We start from the raw sequence: 19,812 nt of genomic DNA, 5'->3' as shown, positions 1-19,812 counted from the left end.
CTTGGCTTCTGCAAAGGACATTTTGCCTCGATCTCCAGCTATCACAGCAGCTATGACCCCAGTACCCTTAAGACTGACTTTCTTGGCCATGGATACCTCCTGAATAGTTTTCTCCTTTTTCAAAAGCTGGTTAAATGTTGGCATGTCTAATGCTTCGCAATCAAGCAACTGCTGTGCTGTGACTGGCTTGCGGATGCCATCAAATATCAGTTTCTTGGGATCTTGCGTTTCAGAGATAGGCAGAAGCAGAAGACCAGTTTCCGGTTCAGTCTTGCACCTTCTCTTCAATGACTCATAGGTAACACCCCTTTCAGTTTCTGGGTCCACGTAACACTCGGGCTGTTGGATTAAGGAGCGTTTTAGCTCTTCATCAATGAGTTTACGTTTTACTGCAATATCTCTGGGTAGGAAAATACTATTAACTGGGTCAAGAACGCCTCCTGCGGATTCTTGAGCCTGAAGCAGAGTTAGTGCAGTTTTCTTGTCTACAAGTCCCTTCTTCATGGCTTCAAACACAGAAAGAGGCTTGGCTGTGCTTCGATCAGTGTAACCAATGGCAGCGAATTCTGCTGCTAACAGCCGTTCTCTATCTTCCTTAGCCACCAACCCTTTGTCACATGCTTCCACTACAGTCAGTTTCTTATTGGTTTCAGGATCAATGATGTGGCCCGTGGCAGCCTGGGCCTCCAAAAGCTTGTTAGCACTATCAATTGGAATGAGTCCCAGTTTCTTGGCTTTTGCTAAGGACATTTTGCCTCGATCTCCAGCAATCACAGCAGCTATGACCCCAGTACCCTTAAGACTGACTTTCTTAGCCGTAGATACCTCCTGCATAGTTTTCTCCTTTTTCAAAAGCTGGTTAAATGTTGGCTTGTCTAATACTTCGCAATCAAGCAACTGCTGTGCTGTGACTGGCTTGCGGATACCATCAAAGATTAGTTTCTTGGGATCTTGCGTTTCAGAGATAGGCAGAAGCAGAAGACCTGTTTCCGGTTCAGTCTTGCACCTTCTCTTCAATGACTCATAGGTTACACACTTTTCAGTGTCTGGGTCCACGTAGCACTCGGGCTGTTGGATTAGGGAGCGTTTCAGCTCTTCATCAATGAGTTTACGTTTTACTGCAATATCTCTGGGTAGGAAAATACTATTCACTGGGTCAAGAACGCCTCCTGCAGATTCTTGAGCCTGAAGCAGAGTTAGTGCAGTTTTCTTGTCCACAAGTCCCTTCTTCATGGCTTCAAACACGGAAAGAGGCTTGGCTGTGCTACGATCAGTGTAACCAACGGCAGCGAATTCTGCTGCTAACAACCGTTCTCTATCCTCCTTAGCAACCACCCCTTTGTCACATGCTTCCACTACAGTCAGTTTCTTATTGGTTTCAGGATCAATGATGTGGCCCGTGGCAGCCTGGGCCTCCAAAAGCTTGTTAGCACTATCAATTGGAATGAGTCCCAGTTTCTTGGCTTTTGCTAAGGACATTTTGCCTCGATCTCCAGCAATCACAGCAGCTATGACCCCAGTACCCTTAAGACTGACTTTCTTAGCCGTAGATACCTCCTGCATAGTTTTCTCCTTTTTCAAAAGCTGGTTAAATGTTGGCTTGTCTAATACTTCGCAATCAAGCAACTGCTGTGCTGTGACTGGCTTGCGGATACCATCAAAGATTAGTTTCTTGGGATCTTGCGTTTCAGAGATAGGCAGAAGCAGAAGACCTGTTTCCGGTTCAGTCTTGCACCTTCTCTTCAATGACTCATAGGTTACACACTTTTCAGTGTCTGGGTCCACGTAGCACTCGGGCTGTTGGATTAGGGAGCGTTTCAGCTCTTCATCAATGAGTTTACGTTTTACTGCAATATCTCTGGGTAGGAAAATACTATTCACTGGGTCAAGAACGCCTCCTGCAGATTCTTGAGCCTGAAGCAGAGTTAGTGCAGTTTTCTTGTCTACAAGTCCCTTCTTCATGGCTTCAAACACGGAAAGAGGCTTGGCTGTGCTTCGATCAGTGTAACCAATGGCAGCGAATTCTGCTGCTAACAGCCGTTCTCTATCTTCCTTAGCCACCAACCCTTTGTCACATGCTTCCACTACAGTCAGTTTCTTATTGGTTTCAGGATCAATGATGTGGCCCGTGGCAGCCTGGGCCTCCAAAAGTTTGTTAGCGCTATCAATTGGAATGAGTCCTTGTTTCTTGGCTTCTGCAAAGGACATTTTGCCTCGATCTCCAGCTATCACCGCAGCTATGGCCCCAGTGCCCTTAAGACTAGTCTTTTTGTCTTTGGATACGTCTGGAATAGTTTTCTCCTTCTTCAATAGCTGATTAAATGTGGGCTTGTCTAACACACCACAATCAAGCAATTGCTGTGCGGTGACTGGCTTGCGGACACCATCAAAGATGAGTTTGTTTGGGTCCTGCTTTCCAGAAATAGGCAAAAGTAGAAGACCTGTGTCATATTCAGTCTTGCACCTTCTCTTCAATGACTCATATGTAACATCCTTCTCAGTGTCTGGGTCTATGTAACACTCTGGCTGCTGGTTTAGAGAGCGTTTCAGCTCTTCATCGATAAGTTTTCGTTTTATTGCGGCATCTTTGGGTAGGAAAACACTGTTCACCGGGTCCAGAATGCCTCCTGCAGATTCTTGAGCCTGAAGCAGAGTAAGGGCGGTTTTCTTGTCCAAAATTCCCTTATTGAGGGCTTCAAACACTGAAAGACACTTTGCGGTTGTCCGATCAGTATAACCAATTGCAGCAGATTCTGCCGCTAACAACCGTTCTCTATCTTCCTTAGCCACCACCCCTTTGACAAATGCTTCCTCTACAGTCAGTTTTGTATTTGTTTCAGGATCAATGATGTGGCCTGTTGCAGCCTGCGCCTCCAATAGCTTATCAGCACTATCGGTTGGAATAAGTCCTAGCTTCTTGGCTTCTGCAAATGAAATTTTGCCGTGATCTCCAGCTATCACAGCAGCTATGGCCCCAGTACCCTTAAGACTAGTCTTTTTGTCTTTGGATACGTCCGGAATAGTTTTCTCCTTCTTCAATAGCTGATTAAATGTGGGCTTGTCTAACACACCACAATCAAGCAATTGCTGTGCGGTGACTGGCTTGCGGACGCCATCAAAGATTAGTTTGTTTGGGTCCTGCTTTCCAGAAATAGGCAAAAGTAGCAGACCTGTGTCATATTCAGTCTTGCACCTTCTCTTCAATGACTCATATGTAACATCCTTCTCAGTGTCTGGGTCTATGTAACACTCTGGCTGCTGGTTTAGAGAGCGTTTCAGCTCTTCATCGATAAGTTTTCGTTTTATTGCGGCATCTTTGGGTAGGAAAACACTGTTCACCGGGTCCAGAATGCCTCCTGCAGATTCTTGAGCCTGAAGCAGAGTAAGGGCGGTCTTCTTGTCCACAATTCCCTTATTCATGGCTTCAAACACTGAAAGAGGCTTGGCTGTTGTCCGATCAGTGTAACCAATTGCAGCAGATTCTGCTGCTAACAACCGTTCTCTATCTTCCTTAGCCACCACCCCTTTAACACAGGCTTCCTCTACAGTCAATTTTGTATTTGTTTCAGGATCAATGATGTGGCCTGTTGCAGCCTGCGCCTCCATTAGCTTATTAGCACTATCAGTTGGAATTAATCCTTGCTTCTTGGCTTCTGCAAATGACATTTTGCCGTAATCTCCAGCTATCACAGCAGCTATGGCCCCAGTACCCTTAAGACTAGTCTTTTTGTCTTTTGATACGTCTGGAATAGTTTTCTCCTTCGTCAATAGCTGATTAAATGTGGGCTTGTCTAACACACCACAATCAAGCAATTGCTGTGCGGTGACTGGCTTGCGGACCCCATCAAAGATGAGTTTGTTTGGGTCTTGCTTTCCAGAAATAGGCAAAAGTAGCAGACCTGTGTCATATTCAGTCTTGCACCTTCTCTTCAATGACTCATATGTAACATCCTTCTCAGTGTCTGGGTCTATGTAACACTCTGGCTGCTGGTTTAGAGAGCGTTTCAGCTCTTCATCGATAAGTTTTCGTTTTATTGCGGCATCTTTGGGTAGGAAAACACTGTTCACCGGGTCTAGAATGCCTCCTGCAGATTCTTGAGCCTGAAGCAGAGTAAGGGCGGTTTTCTTGTCCAAAATTCCCTTATTGAGGGCTTCAAACACCGAAAGACACTTTGCGGTTGTCCGATCAGTATAACCAATTGCAGCAGATTCTGCCGCTAACAACCATTCTCTATCTTCCTTAGCCACCACCCCTTTGACACATGCTTCCTCTACAGTCAGTTTTGTATTTGTTTCAGGATCAATGATGTGGCCTGTTGCAGCCTGCGCCTCCAATAGCTTATTAGCACTATCAGCTGGAATAAGTCCTTGCTTCTTGGCTTCTGCAAATGAAATTTTGCCGTGATCTCCAGCTATCACAGCAGCTATGGCCCCAGTACCCTTAAGACTAGTCTTTTTATCTTTGGATACGTCTGGAACCGTTTTCTCCTTCGTCAATAGCTGATTAAATGTGGGCTTGTCTAACACACCACAATCAAGCAATTGCTGTGCGGTGACTGGCTTGCGGACACCATCAAAGATGAGTTTGTTTGGGTCCTGCTTTCCAGAAATAGGCAAAAGTAGCAGACCTGTGTCATATTCAGTCTTGCACCTTCTCTTCAATGACTCATATGTGACATCCTTCTCAGTGTCTGGGTCTATGTAACACTCTGGCTGCTGGTTTAGAGAGCGTTTCAGCTCTTCATCGATAAGTTTTCGTTTTATTGCAGTATCTTTGGGTAGAAAAACACTGTTCACCGGGTCCAGAATGCCTCCTGCAGATTCTTGAGCCTGAAGCAGAGTAAGGGCGGTTTTCTTGTCCACAATTCCCTTATTCAGGGCTTCAAACACTGAAAGAGGCTTGGCTGTTGTCCGATCAGTGTAACCAATTGCAGCAGATTCTGCCGCTAACAACCGTTCTCTATCTTCCTTAGCCACCACCCCTTTAACACAGGCTTCCTCTACAGTCAATTTTGTATTTGTTTCAGGATCAATGATGTGGCCTGTCGCAGCCTGCGCCTCCATTAGCTTATTAGCACTATCAGTTGGAATTAGTCCTTGCTTCTTGGCTTCTGCAAATGACATTTTGCCGTAATCTCCAGCTATCACAGCAGCTATGGCCCCAGTCCCCTTAAGACTAATCTTTTTGTCTTTGGATACATCTGGAATAGTTTTCTCCTTCTTCAATAGCTGATTAAATGTGGGCTTGTCTAACACACCACAATCAAGCAATTGCTGTGCGGTGACTGGCTTGCGGACACCATCAAAGATGAGTTTGTTTGGGTCTTGCTTTCCAGAAATAGGCAAAAGTAGCAGACCTGTGTCGTATTCAGTCTTGCACCTTCTCTTCAATGATTCATATGTAACATCCTTCTCAGTGTCTGGGTCTATGTAACACTCTGGCTGCTGGTTTAGAGAGCGTTTCAGCTCTTCATCGATAAGTTTGCCTTTTATTGCGGTATCTCTGGGTAGGAAAACACTGTTCACCGGGTCCAGAATGCCTCCTGCAGATTCTTGAGCCTGAAGCAGAGTAAGGGCGGTCTTCTTGTCCACAATTCCCTTATTCATGGCTTCAAACACTGAAAGAGGCTTGGCTGTTGTCCGATCAGTGTAACCAATTGCAGCAGATTCTGCTGCTAACAACCGTTCTCTATCTTCCTTAGCCACCACCCCTTTAACACAGGCTTCCTCTACAGTCAATTTTGTATTTGTTTCAGGATCAATGATGTGGCCTGTTGCAGCCTGCGCCTCCATTAGCTTATTAGCACTATCAGTTGGAATTAATCCTTGCTTCTTGGCTTCTGCAAATGACATTTTGCCGTAATCTCCAGCTATCACAGCAGCTATGGCCCCAGTACCCTTAAGACTAGTCTTTTTGTCTTTTGATACGTCTGGAATAGTTTTCTCCTTCGTCAATAGCTGATTAAATGTGGGCTTGTCTAACACACCACAATCAAGCAATTGCTGTGCGGTGACTGGCTTGCGGACCCCATCAAAGATGAGTTTGTTTGGGTCTTGCTTTCCAGAAATAGGCAAAAGTAGCAGACCTGTGTCATATTCAGTCTTGCACCTTCTCTTCAATGACTCATATGTAACATCCTTCTCAGTGTCTGGGTCTATGTAACACTCTGGCTGCTGGTTTAGAGAGCGTTTCAGCTCTTCATCGATAAGTTTTCGTTTTATTGCGGCATCTTTGGGTAGGAAAACACTGTTCACCGGGTCTAGAATGCCTCCTGCAGATTCTTGAGCCTGAAGCAGAGTAAGGGCGGTTTTCTTGTCCAAAATTCCCTTATTCATGGCTTCAAACACTGAAAGAGGCTTGGCTGTTGTCCGATCAGTGTAACCAATTGCAGCAGATTCTGCCGCTAACAACCGTTCTCTATCTTCCTTAGCCACCACCCCTTTAACACAGGCTTCCTCTACAGTCAATTTTGTATTTGTTTCAGGATCAATGATGTGGCCTGTCGCAGCCTGCGCCTCCATTAGCTTATTAGCACCATCAGTTGGAATTAGTCCTTGCTTCTTGGCTTCTGCAAATGACATTTTGCCGTAATCTCCAGCTATCACAGCAGCTATGGCCCCAGTACCCTTAAGACTAGTCTTTTTGTCTTTTGATACGTCTGGAATAGTTTTCTCCTTCGTCAATAGCTGATTAAATGTGGGCTTGTCTAACACACCACAATCAAGCAATTGCTGTGCGGTGACTGGCTTGCGGACCCCATCAAAGATGAGTTTGTTTGGGTCTTGCTTTCCAGAAATAGGCAAAAGTAGCAGACCTGTGTCGTATTCAGTCTTGCACCTTCTCTTCAATGATTCATATGTAACATCCTTCTCAGTGTCTGGGTCTATGTAACACTCTGGCTGCTGGTTTAGAGAGCGTTTCAGCTCTTCATCGATAAGTTTTCGTTTTATTGCGGCATCTTTGGGTAGGAAAACACTGTTCACCGGGTCTAGAATGCCTCCTGCAGATTCTTGAGCCTGAAGCAGAGTAAGGGCGGTTTTCTTGTCCAAAATTCCCTTATTGAGGGCTTCAAACACTGAAAGACACTTTGCGGTTGTCCGATCAGTATAACCAATTGCAGCAGATTCTGCCGCTAACAACCATTCTCTATCTTCCTTAACCACCACCCCTTTGACACATGCTTCCTCTACAGTCAGTTTTGTATTTGTTTCAGGATCAATGATGTGGCCTGTTGCAGCCTGCGCCTCCAATAGCTTATTAGCACTATCAGCTGGAATAAGTCCTTGCTTCTTGGCTTCTGCAAATGAAATTTTGCCGTGATCTCCAGCTATCACAGCAGCTATGGCCCCAGTACCCTTAAGACTAGTCTTTTTATCTTTGGATACGTCTGGAACCGTTTTCTCCTTCGTCAATAGCTGATTAAATGTGGGCTTGTCTAACACACCACAATCAAGCAATTGCTGTGCGGTGACTGGCTTGCGGACACCATCAAAGATGAGTTTGTTTGGGTCCTGCTTTCCAGAAATAGGCAAAAGTAGCAGACCTGTGTCATATTCAGTCTTGCACCTTCTCTTCAATGACTCATATGTGACATCCTTCTCAGTGTCTGGGTCTATGTAACACTCTGGCTGCTGGTTTAGAGAGCGTTTCAGCTCTTCATCGATAAGTTTTCGTTTTATTGCAGTATCTTTGGGTAGAAAAACACTGTTCACCGGGTCCAGAATGCCTCCTGCAGATTCTTGAGCCTGAAGCAGAGTAAGGGCGGTTTTCTTGTCCACAATTCCCTTATTCAGGGCTTCAAACACTGAAAGAGGCTTGGCTGTTGTCCGATCAGTGTAACCAATTGCAGCAGATTCTGCCGCTAACAACCGTTCTCTATCTTCCTTAGCCACCACCCCTTTAACACAGGCTTCCTCTACAGTCAATTTTGTATTTGTTTCAGGATCAATGATGTGGCCTGTCGCAGCCTGCGCCTCCATTAGCTTATTAGCACCATCAGTTGGAATTAGTCCTTGCTTCTTGGCTTCTGCAAATGACATTTTGCCGTAATCTCCAGCTATCACAGCAGCTATGGCCCCAGTCCCCTTAAGACTAATCTTTTTGTCTTTGGATACGTCTGGAATAGTTTTCTCCTTCTTCAATAGCTGATTAAATGTGGGCTTGTCTAACACACCACAATCAAGCAATTGCTGTGCGGTGACTGGCTTGCGGACACCATCAAAGATGAGTTTGTTTGGGTCTTGCTTTCCAGAAATAGGCAAAAGTAGCAGACCTGTGTCGTATTCAGTCTTGCACCTTCTCTTCAATGATTCATATGTAACATCCTTCTCAGTGTCTGGGTCTATGTAACACTCTGGCTGCTGGTTTAGAGAGCGTTTCAGCTCTTCATCGATAAGTTTGCCTTTTGTTGCGGTATCTCTGGGTAGGAAAACACTGTTCACCGGGTCTAGAATGCCTCCCGCAGATTCTTGAGCCTGAAGCAGTGTAAGGGCGGTTTTCTTGTCCACAATTCCCTTATTCAGGGCTTCAAACACTGAAAGAGGCTTGGCTGTTGTCCGATCATTGTAACCAATTGCAGCAGATTCTGCCGCTAACAACCGTTCTCTATCTTCCTGAGCCACCACCCCTTTGACACATGCTTCCTCTACAGTCAATTTTGTATTTGTTTCAGGATCAATGATGTGGCCTGTTGCAGCCTGCGCCTCCATTAGCTTATTAGCACTATCAGTTGGAATTAGTCCTTGCTTCTTGGCTTCTGCAAATGACATTTTGCCGTAATCTCCAGCTATCACAGCAGCTATGGCCCCAGTACCCTTAAGACTAATCTTTTTGTCTTTGGATACGTCTGGAATAGTTTTCTCCTTCTTCAATAGCTGATTAAATGTGGGCTTGTCTAACACACCACAATCAAGCAATTGCTGTGCGGTGACTGGCTTGCGGACACCATCAAAGATGACTTTGTTTGGGTCTTGCTTTCCAGAAATAGGCAAAAGTAGCAGACCTGTGTCATATTCAGTCTTGCACCTTCTCTTCAATGACTCATATGTAACATCCTTCTCAGTGTCTGGGTCTATGTAACACTCTGGCTGCTGGTTTAGAGAGCGTTTCAGCTCCTCATCGATAAGTTTGCCTTTTATTGCGGTATCTCTGGGTAGGAAAACACTGTTCACCGGGTCTAGAATGCCTCCTGCAGATTCTTGAGCCTGAAGCAGTGTAATGGCGGTTTTCTTGTCCACAATTCCCTTATTCAGGGCTTCAAACACTGAAAGGGGCTTGGCTGTTGTCCGATCATTGTAACCAATTGCAGCAGATTCTGCCGCTAACAACCGTTCTCTATCTTCCTTAGCCACCACCCCTTTGACACATGCTTCCTCTACAGTCAATTTTGTATTTGTTTCAGGATCAATGATGTGGCCTGTTGCAGCCTGCGCCTCCAATAGCTTATTAGCACTATCGGTTGGAATTAGTCCTTGCTTCTTGGCTTCTGCAAATGATATTTTGCCGTGATCGCCAGCTATCACAGCAGCTATGGCCCCAGTACCCTTAAGACTAGTCTTTTTGTCTTTGGATACGTCTGGAATAGTTTTCTCCTTCGTCAATAGCTGATTAAATGTGGGCTTGTCTAACACACCACAATCAAGCAATTGCTGTGCGGTGACTGGCTTGCGGACACCATCAAAGATGAGTTTGTTTGGGTCCTGTCTGCCAGAAATAGGCAGCAGTATCAGGCCTGTGTGAGATTCGGTCTTGCATCGTTTCTTCAAAGACTCATAGGTAACACCCTTCTCAGTTTCTGGGTCAATGTAATACTCAGGTTGCTGGTTTAGAGCGTGTTTCAGCTCTTCATCAAGAAGGTTATGTTTTATGGCTGTATCCTTGGGGAGGAAAACACTTTTCACAGGGTCTAGAATGCCTCCAGCTGATTCTTGGGCCTGAAGCAGTGTTAGCGCAGTTTTCATGTCCACCAGTCCCTTCTTTATGGCGTCAAATACTGACAAAGGCCTTGACGTGCTACGATCATTGTAGCCAATAGCAGCAGCTTCTGCTGCTAACAACCTCTCTCTATCTTCCTTAGCCACCACCCCTTTATCACATGCTTCTTCCACAGTCAGACTGTGATTGCTTCTAGGATCAATAATGTGGCCTGTGGCTGCTTGAGCCTCTAATAACAGATCAGCGCTCTCTTTTGAAAGTAGCCCTTGTTTCTTGGCATCATCAAAGGACATTTTGCCTACCTTTCCAGCGATTACCCCACTAATGCATCCAGTACCTTTTAGACTGTCTCTCTTGATCAGAGAAACTTGTGGTACAGTTTTGTCTCCTTTTACTAATTCTTTAAATGTTGGCTTGTCCAGAACACCACAATCAAGCAGCTGCTGTGCGTTGACTGGCTTGCGGACACCATCAAAGATGATTAAGCTTGGGTCTTGCTTTTCAGATATAGGCAGCAGTATCAGACCTGTGTGAGATTCGGTCTTGCATCTTTTCCTCAAAACTTCATACGGAACACCCATCTCAGTTTCTGGGTCAATGTAATACTCAGGTTGCTGGTTTAGAGCGTGTTTCAGCTCTTCATCAAGAAGTTTATGTTTTATGGCTGTATCCTTGGGGAGGAACACACTCTTCACAGGGTCTAGAATGCCTCCTGCAGATTCTTGCGCCTGAAGCAGAGTAAGTGCGGTTTTCTTGTCCACAATTCCCTTCTTCATGGCTTCAAACACTGATAGATGCTTAGCTGTTCTACGATCATAGTAGCCAATAGCAGCAGCTTCTGCTGCCAGCAACCTGTCTCTATCTTCCCTTGCTACCACCCCTTTGTCACATGCTTCCTCTACAGTCAGATTTTGATTGGTTCTAGAATCAATGATGTGGCCTGTGGCAGCCTGGGCCTCCAGTAGCATATTAGCACTCTCTGGTGGAACAAGACCTTGCTTTTTGGCCTCTGCAAAGGACATTTTGACTTGATTGCCAACTATCACAGCGGCAATGGGCCCATTCCCCTTAAGACTAACTATTTTGTCGGTAGACACCTCTGATACAGTTTTCTCTCCCGTGCATAGCTCTTTAAATGTTGGCTTGTCTATCACACCACAATCAAGCAACTGCTTTGCTGTGACCGGCTTTCGAACCCCATCAAATACCAAATTGGACGGGTCTAGCCTTTGAGGGACAGGAAGGAGCAGTAGTCCTGTGTTTGGCTCTGTTTTGCATCTTCTTTTAAGTGATCCATAGCTGGCACCTTGCTCTGTTGTTGGGTCCAAGTAGAGTGCAGGCCTTTGATTCAAAGCCTTGTCCATTTGCTCATTGATCAGATCACGCTCGTAGGCAATGTCTTTTGGGACGAAAACACTAAGAATGGGATCTAGAAAACCACCTGTAGACTCCTGTGCTTGAATCAGACGCAGTGCTGTGTTGTTGTCAATCAATCCTTTCTTCATTGCCTGGAATGCTGACAACGGTTTCCCTGTGCCACGATCAAGGTAGCCAACAGCAGCTGCCTCAGCAGCAAGCAATCTCTGCCGGTCGTTTTCAGCCACCAATCCTTGGTCGCAGGCCTCCTCCACTGTCAACTTCTGATTTGTTATGGGATCAATCATGTGACCTGTGGCAGCTTGGGCATCCAAAAGAAGATCAGCACAATCGAGAGGAAGAAGATCTTTTTCTTTGGCTTCACTCAGGGACATTTTACTTAAGGGCCCAGAAAGGGACACTGTACCTTTTGCACTTGCAATAATTACTCCAGCAATAGGTCCAGTCCCTTTGAGAATTATCTTTTTGTCAACAGACACATCTTGGACGCTTATTTCCCCTTTCAACAGTTGATCTAACATTGGTTTATCCAACACACCACAATCATTTAACTGCTTTGCTGTAACTGGTTTGCGTACACCGTCAAACACCAGTTTGGATGGGTCTAGCTTTTTGGAGACTGGAAGAAGCAGTAATCCTGTGTTTGGCTCTTTTTGGCATCTCCTTTTCAGTGATATATAGCTGGCACCCAGTTCTGTCTCTGGGTCCATGTAGAGCTCAGGCCTCTGATTCAAAGCCCGATAAATATCTTCATTGATCAGATCACGCTCAATGGCAATGTCTTTTGGGAGGAATACACTAAGCGTGGGATCTAGAATGCCACCTGTACACTCCTGTGCTTGAAGTAGACGCAGTGCTGTGCTTTTGTCAATCAATCCTTTCTTCATTGCCTGGAATGCTGATAGCGGTTGCCCTGTTCCAGGATCATGGTAGCCCACAGCAGCTGCCTCAGCAGCAAGCAATCTCTGCCGGTCATTTTCATCAACCAATCCTTGGTCGCAGGCCTCCTCCACTGTCAACTTCTGATTCAGTCTAGGATCAATCATGTGCCCTGTGGCAGCTTGGGCATCCAAAAGAAGATCAGCACAATCCAGAGGAATAAGGTTTCCTTTTTTGGCTTCAGTCAGGGACATTTTACTTAAGGGCCCAGACAAGGAGAATGTACCTTTCTGACTTGCAATCACTACCCCAGCAATGGGTCCAGTCCCTTTAAGAATTACCTTTTTGTCAACAGACACAGCCGGGACCCTCTTTTTCCCTTCCAACAGTTTGTTAAATGTTAGTTCATCCAACACACCACAATCATGTAACTGTTTTGCTGTGACTGTTTTGCGTACACCATCAAAGATAAGGTTTGGAGGCTCTCTCACTGCCTTTAGGTCAGTCGCCATTGTTTTTCTTGAAATAATCACCTCTGAGTCCTTTCTTAGCCTCTGTATCTCACCTTTAAGTTCATTTATCTCCTGTTCAAAGCGATCCTTGTCAGAGTCGTGCTGTCTTGTTTGGCTCTCCTTGCTGTCATATTTGTCCTTCAATAACCTAAATTCATTCTTTAGCCTATCGTTCTCTTCCTGTAGACGTTGTTTGATGTGGCACTCCGATTCCAGAGATAGCTTGATGCGCTCAAGATCCTCCGTAGTCTGCAAATAGGAAATAAAGGGAGAAATGGAAATAGCAGCATTAATAAGGGTAAAATTAGATAAGAGTATAAAGATAAATTAATTAAAATAATTCCAAAAATAACTAAAGTGCACTTCAAAATGTATGTGTATGTTATAAAATCGCTTTTTACAAAAAGTTTTTGTTAAAATGGCAAACTAAGATTTTCACATAAGTCACCATCTATTGAGGTGATTGAACAATGTTGATTGAAAGCCCTTCATTTGGAGTACAGGTATTCTCATGAACTGGGTGTCTATGATAACACTGTAGGGAACTATGGGAAAATGTATGAACCAAAAAGAGAACCATGACCAAACGTTTGAGATTGCCACTTTAAGTAAATGCTAATAATGATGAGAAAATAAGTTGAAAACGTATGATTAAAATGTTGTTACATGATTTTCCAAAGTTAGCAAGTATAGTGCCAATATTTCTAATGGCAAAGCAGACACATAGGATATCCATTCATTTCAAATGTACAATTCATATTTCATTTTCATAAACAACTTGCACATCAACAATCGCGTCTTAGTATAAATTACAACATAGTGTGATAATTCGCAAAATAATAATAAAAAAAAAAACTAATAGACAAAAAACTATGCAAGACTACAACAAGAAACTACAGTTCACACTCTGCAATTTGACAGAACGACAATTTGTTCTGTCAAAGTCTTTTTTTCAGTAAAGTAAACCAATTTAAACAAGTGTTCAAATAGCTGATTGGAGTATGGAGTTAGAATCATGCCAAAACCCCGCACACACGCAAAACGTGTTTTGCTCACGCATAACGATTCACACGCACACAAAACGTGTTTTACTCACGCACAATGATTCACGCACACGCTCAGTGTGGTTTGCCAATACAAAACATCATTCACAAACTAATGCATTTTGCTTCAGAAACAAATACAGTATGTTTTACACAAAGTACAAAGAAATATCCTTCAAGTACACAAAACAATTCTACAAGTACGGAACACGAAAGCTGCGCGTGGATCGGAATGCATTTGCGCACGGATCAGCAAGGCGGAAAATTAGTGCCAAAAGTCACGTGACAAACAAATGTCCTGTGGTTCACCCTACACAACAGCAGGTGGCGCTGTTGAGTCAGTTTAAGGCCGCCAGGACGATCTTTTTTTCTCCCCAAAATCTTTATTTAATGCCAGCCAACCGTGTGTGGATTCTATGGAAAGCCAAGAAGGCCACTAACTGGCCCTAGAATGGCGCGGTAAAAGTGCTAAACTGCACGGAAACCGTACGGAATCCGTGCTGCTGATCCGCCTTGCTGATCCGTGCGCAAATGCATTCCGATCCACGCGCAGCTTTCGTGTTCCGTACTTGTAGAATTGTTTTGTGTACTTGAAGGATATTTCTTTGTACTTTGTGTAAAACATACTGTATTTGTTTCTGAAGCAAAATGCATTAGTTTGTGAATGATGTTTTGTATTTGCAAACCACACTGAGCGTGTGTGTGAATCATTGTGCGTGAGTAAAACACGTTTTGTGTGCGTGTGAATCGTTATGCGTGAGCAAAACACGTTTTGCTTGTGTGCAGGGTTTTGGCATGATTCTAACTCCATATTGGAGCTTTGAAATTTTTCATTTTGCATGTGTGGACCAGTGAAATTATAGATAAATGAATAAGGAGAAACAAAAGCATGATTCCAAACAGAACAAAAGGAAAAAGACATGCAGATAATAGTGTATACAGTATACAACGAATACACTTGAGGTCGTGAGCTAGGATTGCAGCTAGGGGATAGGGAGAGCCACAGATAACATGCAAATGTTTTGCATGCAATCATATTTAAACACATAATGGTAGCTGTGTTCAAATAATTCCCCCAAAATTAGAGTGCTCACTCAGACATCAGCAGGTGTTCATGCATGCGGAAGAAGGGATGACTGACGGTCATTCACTACTAGAAATACGGAATAGACTATCTGGAAAGATTAAAGCAGTCCAGAACTACAGTTTCTATGTACCTCAATCGACTGCTTTTGGGTTTTCTCTATCTCCAGCTTGAATTTTTCCCTCTCTGTGGAAAGTTCTGTGACGAGGTGCTTGTAGTCTAAACTTCTGCGGTTACTACTTTGCCACTGGTGCTCCAAGGCAGAGACTTGAGTGACCAGCTCTTCATCATTTCCCAGTTTGGATCTTAGAAGCTCATCTCTCTCATGGCTTACGACTAGCAGCACCTCCTCCAATCTCACCCTCTCTTTGGTCAGGGTTTCTGTATTCTCCTTCCACATCTGAAGCTCAACAGAGTTCTGGTTCAACGCCTCACTCTTCTCTTCGATAGATTTGTAAAGGTTCTCCTTGCAAAGATTGGCCTCCTTTACAAATGCCTGCTCTTGAAGAAGGTTTTGCTGAAGGGCCATCAGTTCAAAACTTAACTTGCTCAGGTGCTCTGAAGAGATCTTGTTTTGTCTCAAGCTTTGGTCCAGTTCACCTTTCAACCTTAGTAACTCCTCCTCAACTCTTTTCTCTGCAGTGGTGGCCTTTTCTTGGCTTTTAAGCAGCAAGTTGAGGTTACTGCTATACTCCCTTATTGTGATTGTGGTCTGCTCCAGCTCTGTTTCTATCATCTTCCTTTTATTCACTTCCTCTTGATTGGACTTCCTTAGCACCTCTACCTGGCTCTCCAGCACATCTCTTACGGACTGAAGGTCCTTTATGCGGCCCTGTAACCTGATGATATTCTGTTCCGCTCTGCTTCTTTCGCTAACCTGCCTCTCAATCTCAAAGTGCATCCTCTCAAGTCCCTCTTCACACTCCTTCAACCCTGCGATAGATACGGAGGAGCTAGCCAGCTCCATGTGTAGCTTGGCCAGGGTCTCCTCCAAAACATTCTGGCCTTCCTCTATGGTTGTTCTCCTACGTGTCTCCTCCGACAGGCTATGTGTGACGTATGCCACCTGGGCACTCTTGTCTTCCAGCGTCTTTTTGAGTTCAACCAGCTCTACCCTGTGCCGGGCATCGTCTGCCTCTCTCTGCCTTATCAGCGACTCCAGCTGCTCCTCCAGGTCTCTCCTCTGGCATCCCTCCTCCGCGATAACAGAGAGCTGACTTAGAGCCTGCTGCTCTGCCCTCCTCCTTCCCTCTTCAGCCTCGCCGATTGACAGCCGGTGCCTGGTCAGTTCCTCCTGCAGATCCTTCTTCTCCGCCTCCATGCGATCACATTGTAGCTTCTGCTCATTTGCAGCCTCCTCCCGCTGGGTGGCGAGAAGCTCAATGTCTGCGTGACTGGCCTGGATCTGGGATTCATAGCTGAGCTTTAAGCTTCTCATCTCAGCAATGCAAACAGCCCTTACCTTTGATGTCTCCAACTGCAGTTCTCTCACCCTTGCCGACTCGTCGGCCAGCCTTTGTCGCAGCTGCTCAGCCTCACGCTCCTTATCTGTCATGTTCTTCTCCGCTCTTTTCAGCAGAATCTCATATTCTTCCTTTTGCTTGTTGTAGCGATCCTCTGCCAGCCTCCTTTTCCGCGACTCGTCTTCATTTCCGTTCTCCACCGACAGCAGCTGCTCTTTGGAATTGGAGAGCTCCAGCTGATAACGGGCAAGAGCATCCTGCAGCTGCCGGTTCTTGGTGGTGTTGCTCTCGATCGACCCCTTCAGCAGCCGGAGCTCCTCCTCCAGAAGATCAATTCTGGTATTACGAATCTAATGCGAGACATAACACAAAGATGTGTGAAGAAATTGCCGAAACCCCATAAAGGACAGGAGTTTATATTCTTCAATATAATGTCATGTTTTAAACAATGAACATTGTAAAAGACCAATATTTGGGCACTGATGTGCTGGAACAAACATGTTGGAAGTGAGTTTAGTAAGAATATTATCTTAATATAATTAACATATTAGGATACCTTGAGCTCCTCCATATTTTTCTGCATTGCTCCCAGGTATGTGTAGTAGTCACCAGAGAGAGTGAACAGCTCCATGTAGCGAGTCTGCATTTCCACAGCCTGAAGAAGAGATCACAAAATGTTTGTTGTATTTGTTACAGAGATATTTTACAAGAGAGAAACAAATTAGCATGAGGGGAAAAAGCTTTCAGAAGTTGATTTTATAAGGCTATAAAAAATAAGTATATTTCTACAGCCTCCAGTTTACACATTGTTTGTAAACCATTACATACTTATCTACACTTTACCAGTGCTGGCTGAATTTGGGTTTGCCAAATACTGCTGATGGCATTTCTTCAGAGGATATTCTGAAGAAATGCCATCATCTGCAGTATCTGCTTAGGAAACTAAAATCATTTGATGTAAGCAAGGATATGGAAGTAAATCTGCTATCGGATTTTGAAAATAAAAGCCATTGAATTCTAAGCACTCACCTTTATTTTTCAATTAAAAAATATCTAAATATAGACCCCTCCACAGAAGTGAATGGTGTGATCCAAATTATAATGAATACATACAAAGGGAAGAAGATAAGAATCATATCTGCTTTATATAAAACATTGACAACAACTAAACATTCAACTAAATACATAAAGGTAAAATGGGAATCAGAGTTTAATACGAAAATTTCGGATGATGATTGGCAAGACATGTGGAAAACACATCAAACAACCACTAATTCACGGATATGGAGGGAGTTCTCTTGGAAAAATCTGGTTCGTTTTTTTAATCACGGCCAAGGTCAAGAGCAAGTATAATAACACAAATTTAACATGTTGGAGAGATGCTGCAGACCACTCACACATATTTTGGAAATGTCATAAAGTGTTTAAGTTTTGGGGAATTGTACATGAAACTGTACAAAAGATACTAGGTTACAATATTCCAATGAGCTATATGATACTATACCTTTGTAATTTCAATTCTGCCGAAGAGAGTATAAGAGTGAGAGATAAATATTTGGTTAAAATACTACTGATAGCTAGTAAGAAGGCTATAACTAGGAAATGGGGTAAGGTGGAGCCTCCTTGTAAGGAAGAATGGATAGGCATAGTGGAGGAAATCTATGTCATGGAGAGACTGACACACCGCCTAAGACTACAACAAGCACAGCTCGAAGAAAAGTGGGAGAAATGGATCATGTTCAGAACCAAAACCAGCGACGTGGAATATAGACAGGAACAAATTACTTAGACGAAGACACGAAGAGAAAATAAGAACTGCTAGAAATGTAACTCCCAAGCCAAACTTTCTGTTTGGTTGCTGTTTTTTTGTTTTGTTTTTTTGTTTATTGTGTTATTTTTGACTGTGGACTGTCTATGTGAATTTTGCAATAAAAATGTAAGTGAAAAAAAAAAAATAAAAAAATCTAAATACAATATTAAATGTTAAAAAATATTTTCAACGTCTCCAAATTACCAAAGTAACCTGCATAATTCAATGTATGAAATTCAGTGTTAACATCCGGGGACCCAAGGAAGAGCAATTGATCCTAGATGCTAGATCGCGGTCAAGCAAGTAGAGCGGGAATAAGAGCATCACTCGCTGGTTCTTTCTTTCTTGATAAAAACGTTAATTCTAAACAGCATTTTACACAGTAGCCTATAATAAGAAATGCTCAAAGGTAAATCAACGTCATTAAACACTGTAGCTTTTTATGGGGAGAGAAGCAAGGTGGTGGACCTTACTAAACGGCCTATCCATTGAATCGGCCTGTAAAATGCTAATCAAATCAAATCAAATCAAAAGTATTTATTAAGCACATTTAATATCAAGGTGAGGTGGGGGGGGGGGTCTTATCTTTTATTTATGTGTTTGTTGTAATGCACACCGTTTTAGTTTTTTTACTGCAGTATGAAATAAACAATGAACTAATTTAATGCCTGTTTGTGAAGTGTGTATGTGACTGCAGTGACTTGGCTGGATTTACATGCAGTGTAAGGGTAATTGTAGTGGATTAAGGAGCCCAATTTATTAGGGCACCAAATTGGGGCGATCCGAGGTCCCTTTGCCTACATTTGGTGTGATGCTGGGGCGATCTGAAGCCCGCTGCCCACTGTGGAACGAGAGCGCAGTGCCGACGGTATTGGGCAACTGAAGCGGCAGCAGCTTGTAGTTCCAGTGGAAGCACGGCGGGCCTCGGGAAGAAGCGCCCGATAGCAACCTGCTTTTAATGTTTGGAATAGTGTTGGGTCTGCTCGCTCGTTGCGCTCTTGTTATGCCACCACAGAGGCATATCAACCGCCACGTGCATGCATGCAAACAATAAAGTGGCGATAGACAAGGATCATACCCTTAAGCAAGCAGCGAGGGGCGGGAATGCGCGTTGCGCTCATATGCAATGAAAACAATCAGCTACAGCAATTTGTTGATATTAGAAAATGTAATTTATACTTTTGAATAATAATAGGATATATTGAATAATTTAAGTGATATATAGGCCTACACATACAAATCATAAAACGGGCTACATTTGGCTTGATTATAAAAGGTATAAGTGGTAATATGAAGAGCCGTTTGGGAGACGAACGGGCCTGCTGCATGTTTCCGCACATGTACGACTTCATGCCTGCCTACTAGGGATGGGCAAAATTATTCTTTTCCGGGAACTAGTTCTTTCAGTTCAGTTCACTATAACGATTCGTTTGATTCGTTCGTTTTGATTCGTTCGTTACGTCAGATTACGTCATTTGACGGCCCTGAGCAAAATTAAATCGATGTCTAGGCTCTACCCCCGTGAAAATCGATAAGATACACTATATAGTATAAACAAACGTCCCAACAATATTTATACCACTTGTTTACTCTCTATATGTCATTCATGGTTTTATATTTATAAAATTTTTTTTTACATTTAATTCTTCATTAGTCATAAATAAAAAATACGAACTGCAGTTTAATTTCTTTGTTTGTGCTTGAATTGAC

The 19,812-nt window shown here is 43.7% G+C and overlaps 1 protein-coding gene across 1 annotated transcript in view; it reads right to left on the bottom strand.

Annotated features, from left to right (window-relative positions):
• LOC130393433 (plectin-like) overlaps positions 1 to 19,812 on the bottom strand; it is a gene marked incomplete at its 3' end in the record, with an annotated part of 45,805 nt that continues 25,993 nt past the window's right edge. The window contains exons 23-25 of the mRNA XM_056604116.1: positions 16,849 to 16,947; positions 14,963 to 16,642; positions 1 to 12,951 (exon numbers count right to left, since the gene is read on the bottom strand). Coding sequence (XP_056460091.1) covers positions 1 to 12,951; positions 14,963 to 16,642; positions 16,849 to 16,947 — 14,730 coding nt within the window. The remainder of the gene's footprint in view (positions 12,952 to 14,962; positions 16,643 to 16,848; positions 16,948 to 19,812) is intronic.

This window comes from Gadus chalcogrammus, chromosome 12 (genome assembly GCF_026213295.1).
Source record: "Gadus chalcogrammus isolate NIFS_2021 chromosome 12, NIFS_Gcha_1.0, whole genome shotgun sequence".
NCBI classification, from domain to species: Eukaryota; Metazoa; Chordata; class Actinopteri; order Gadiformes; family Gadidae; genus Gadus; species Gadus chalcogrammus.
Note: the sequence above shows the minus strand (reverse complement) of the source record. Positions and strands in the feature narration are given on the sequence as shown.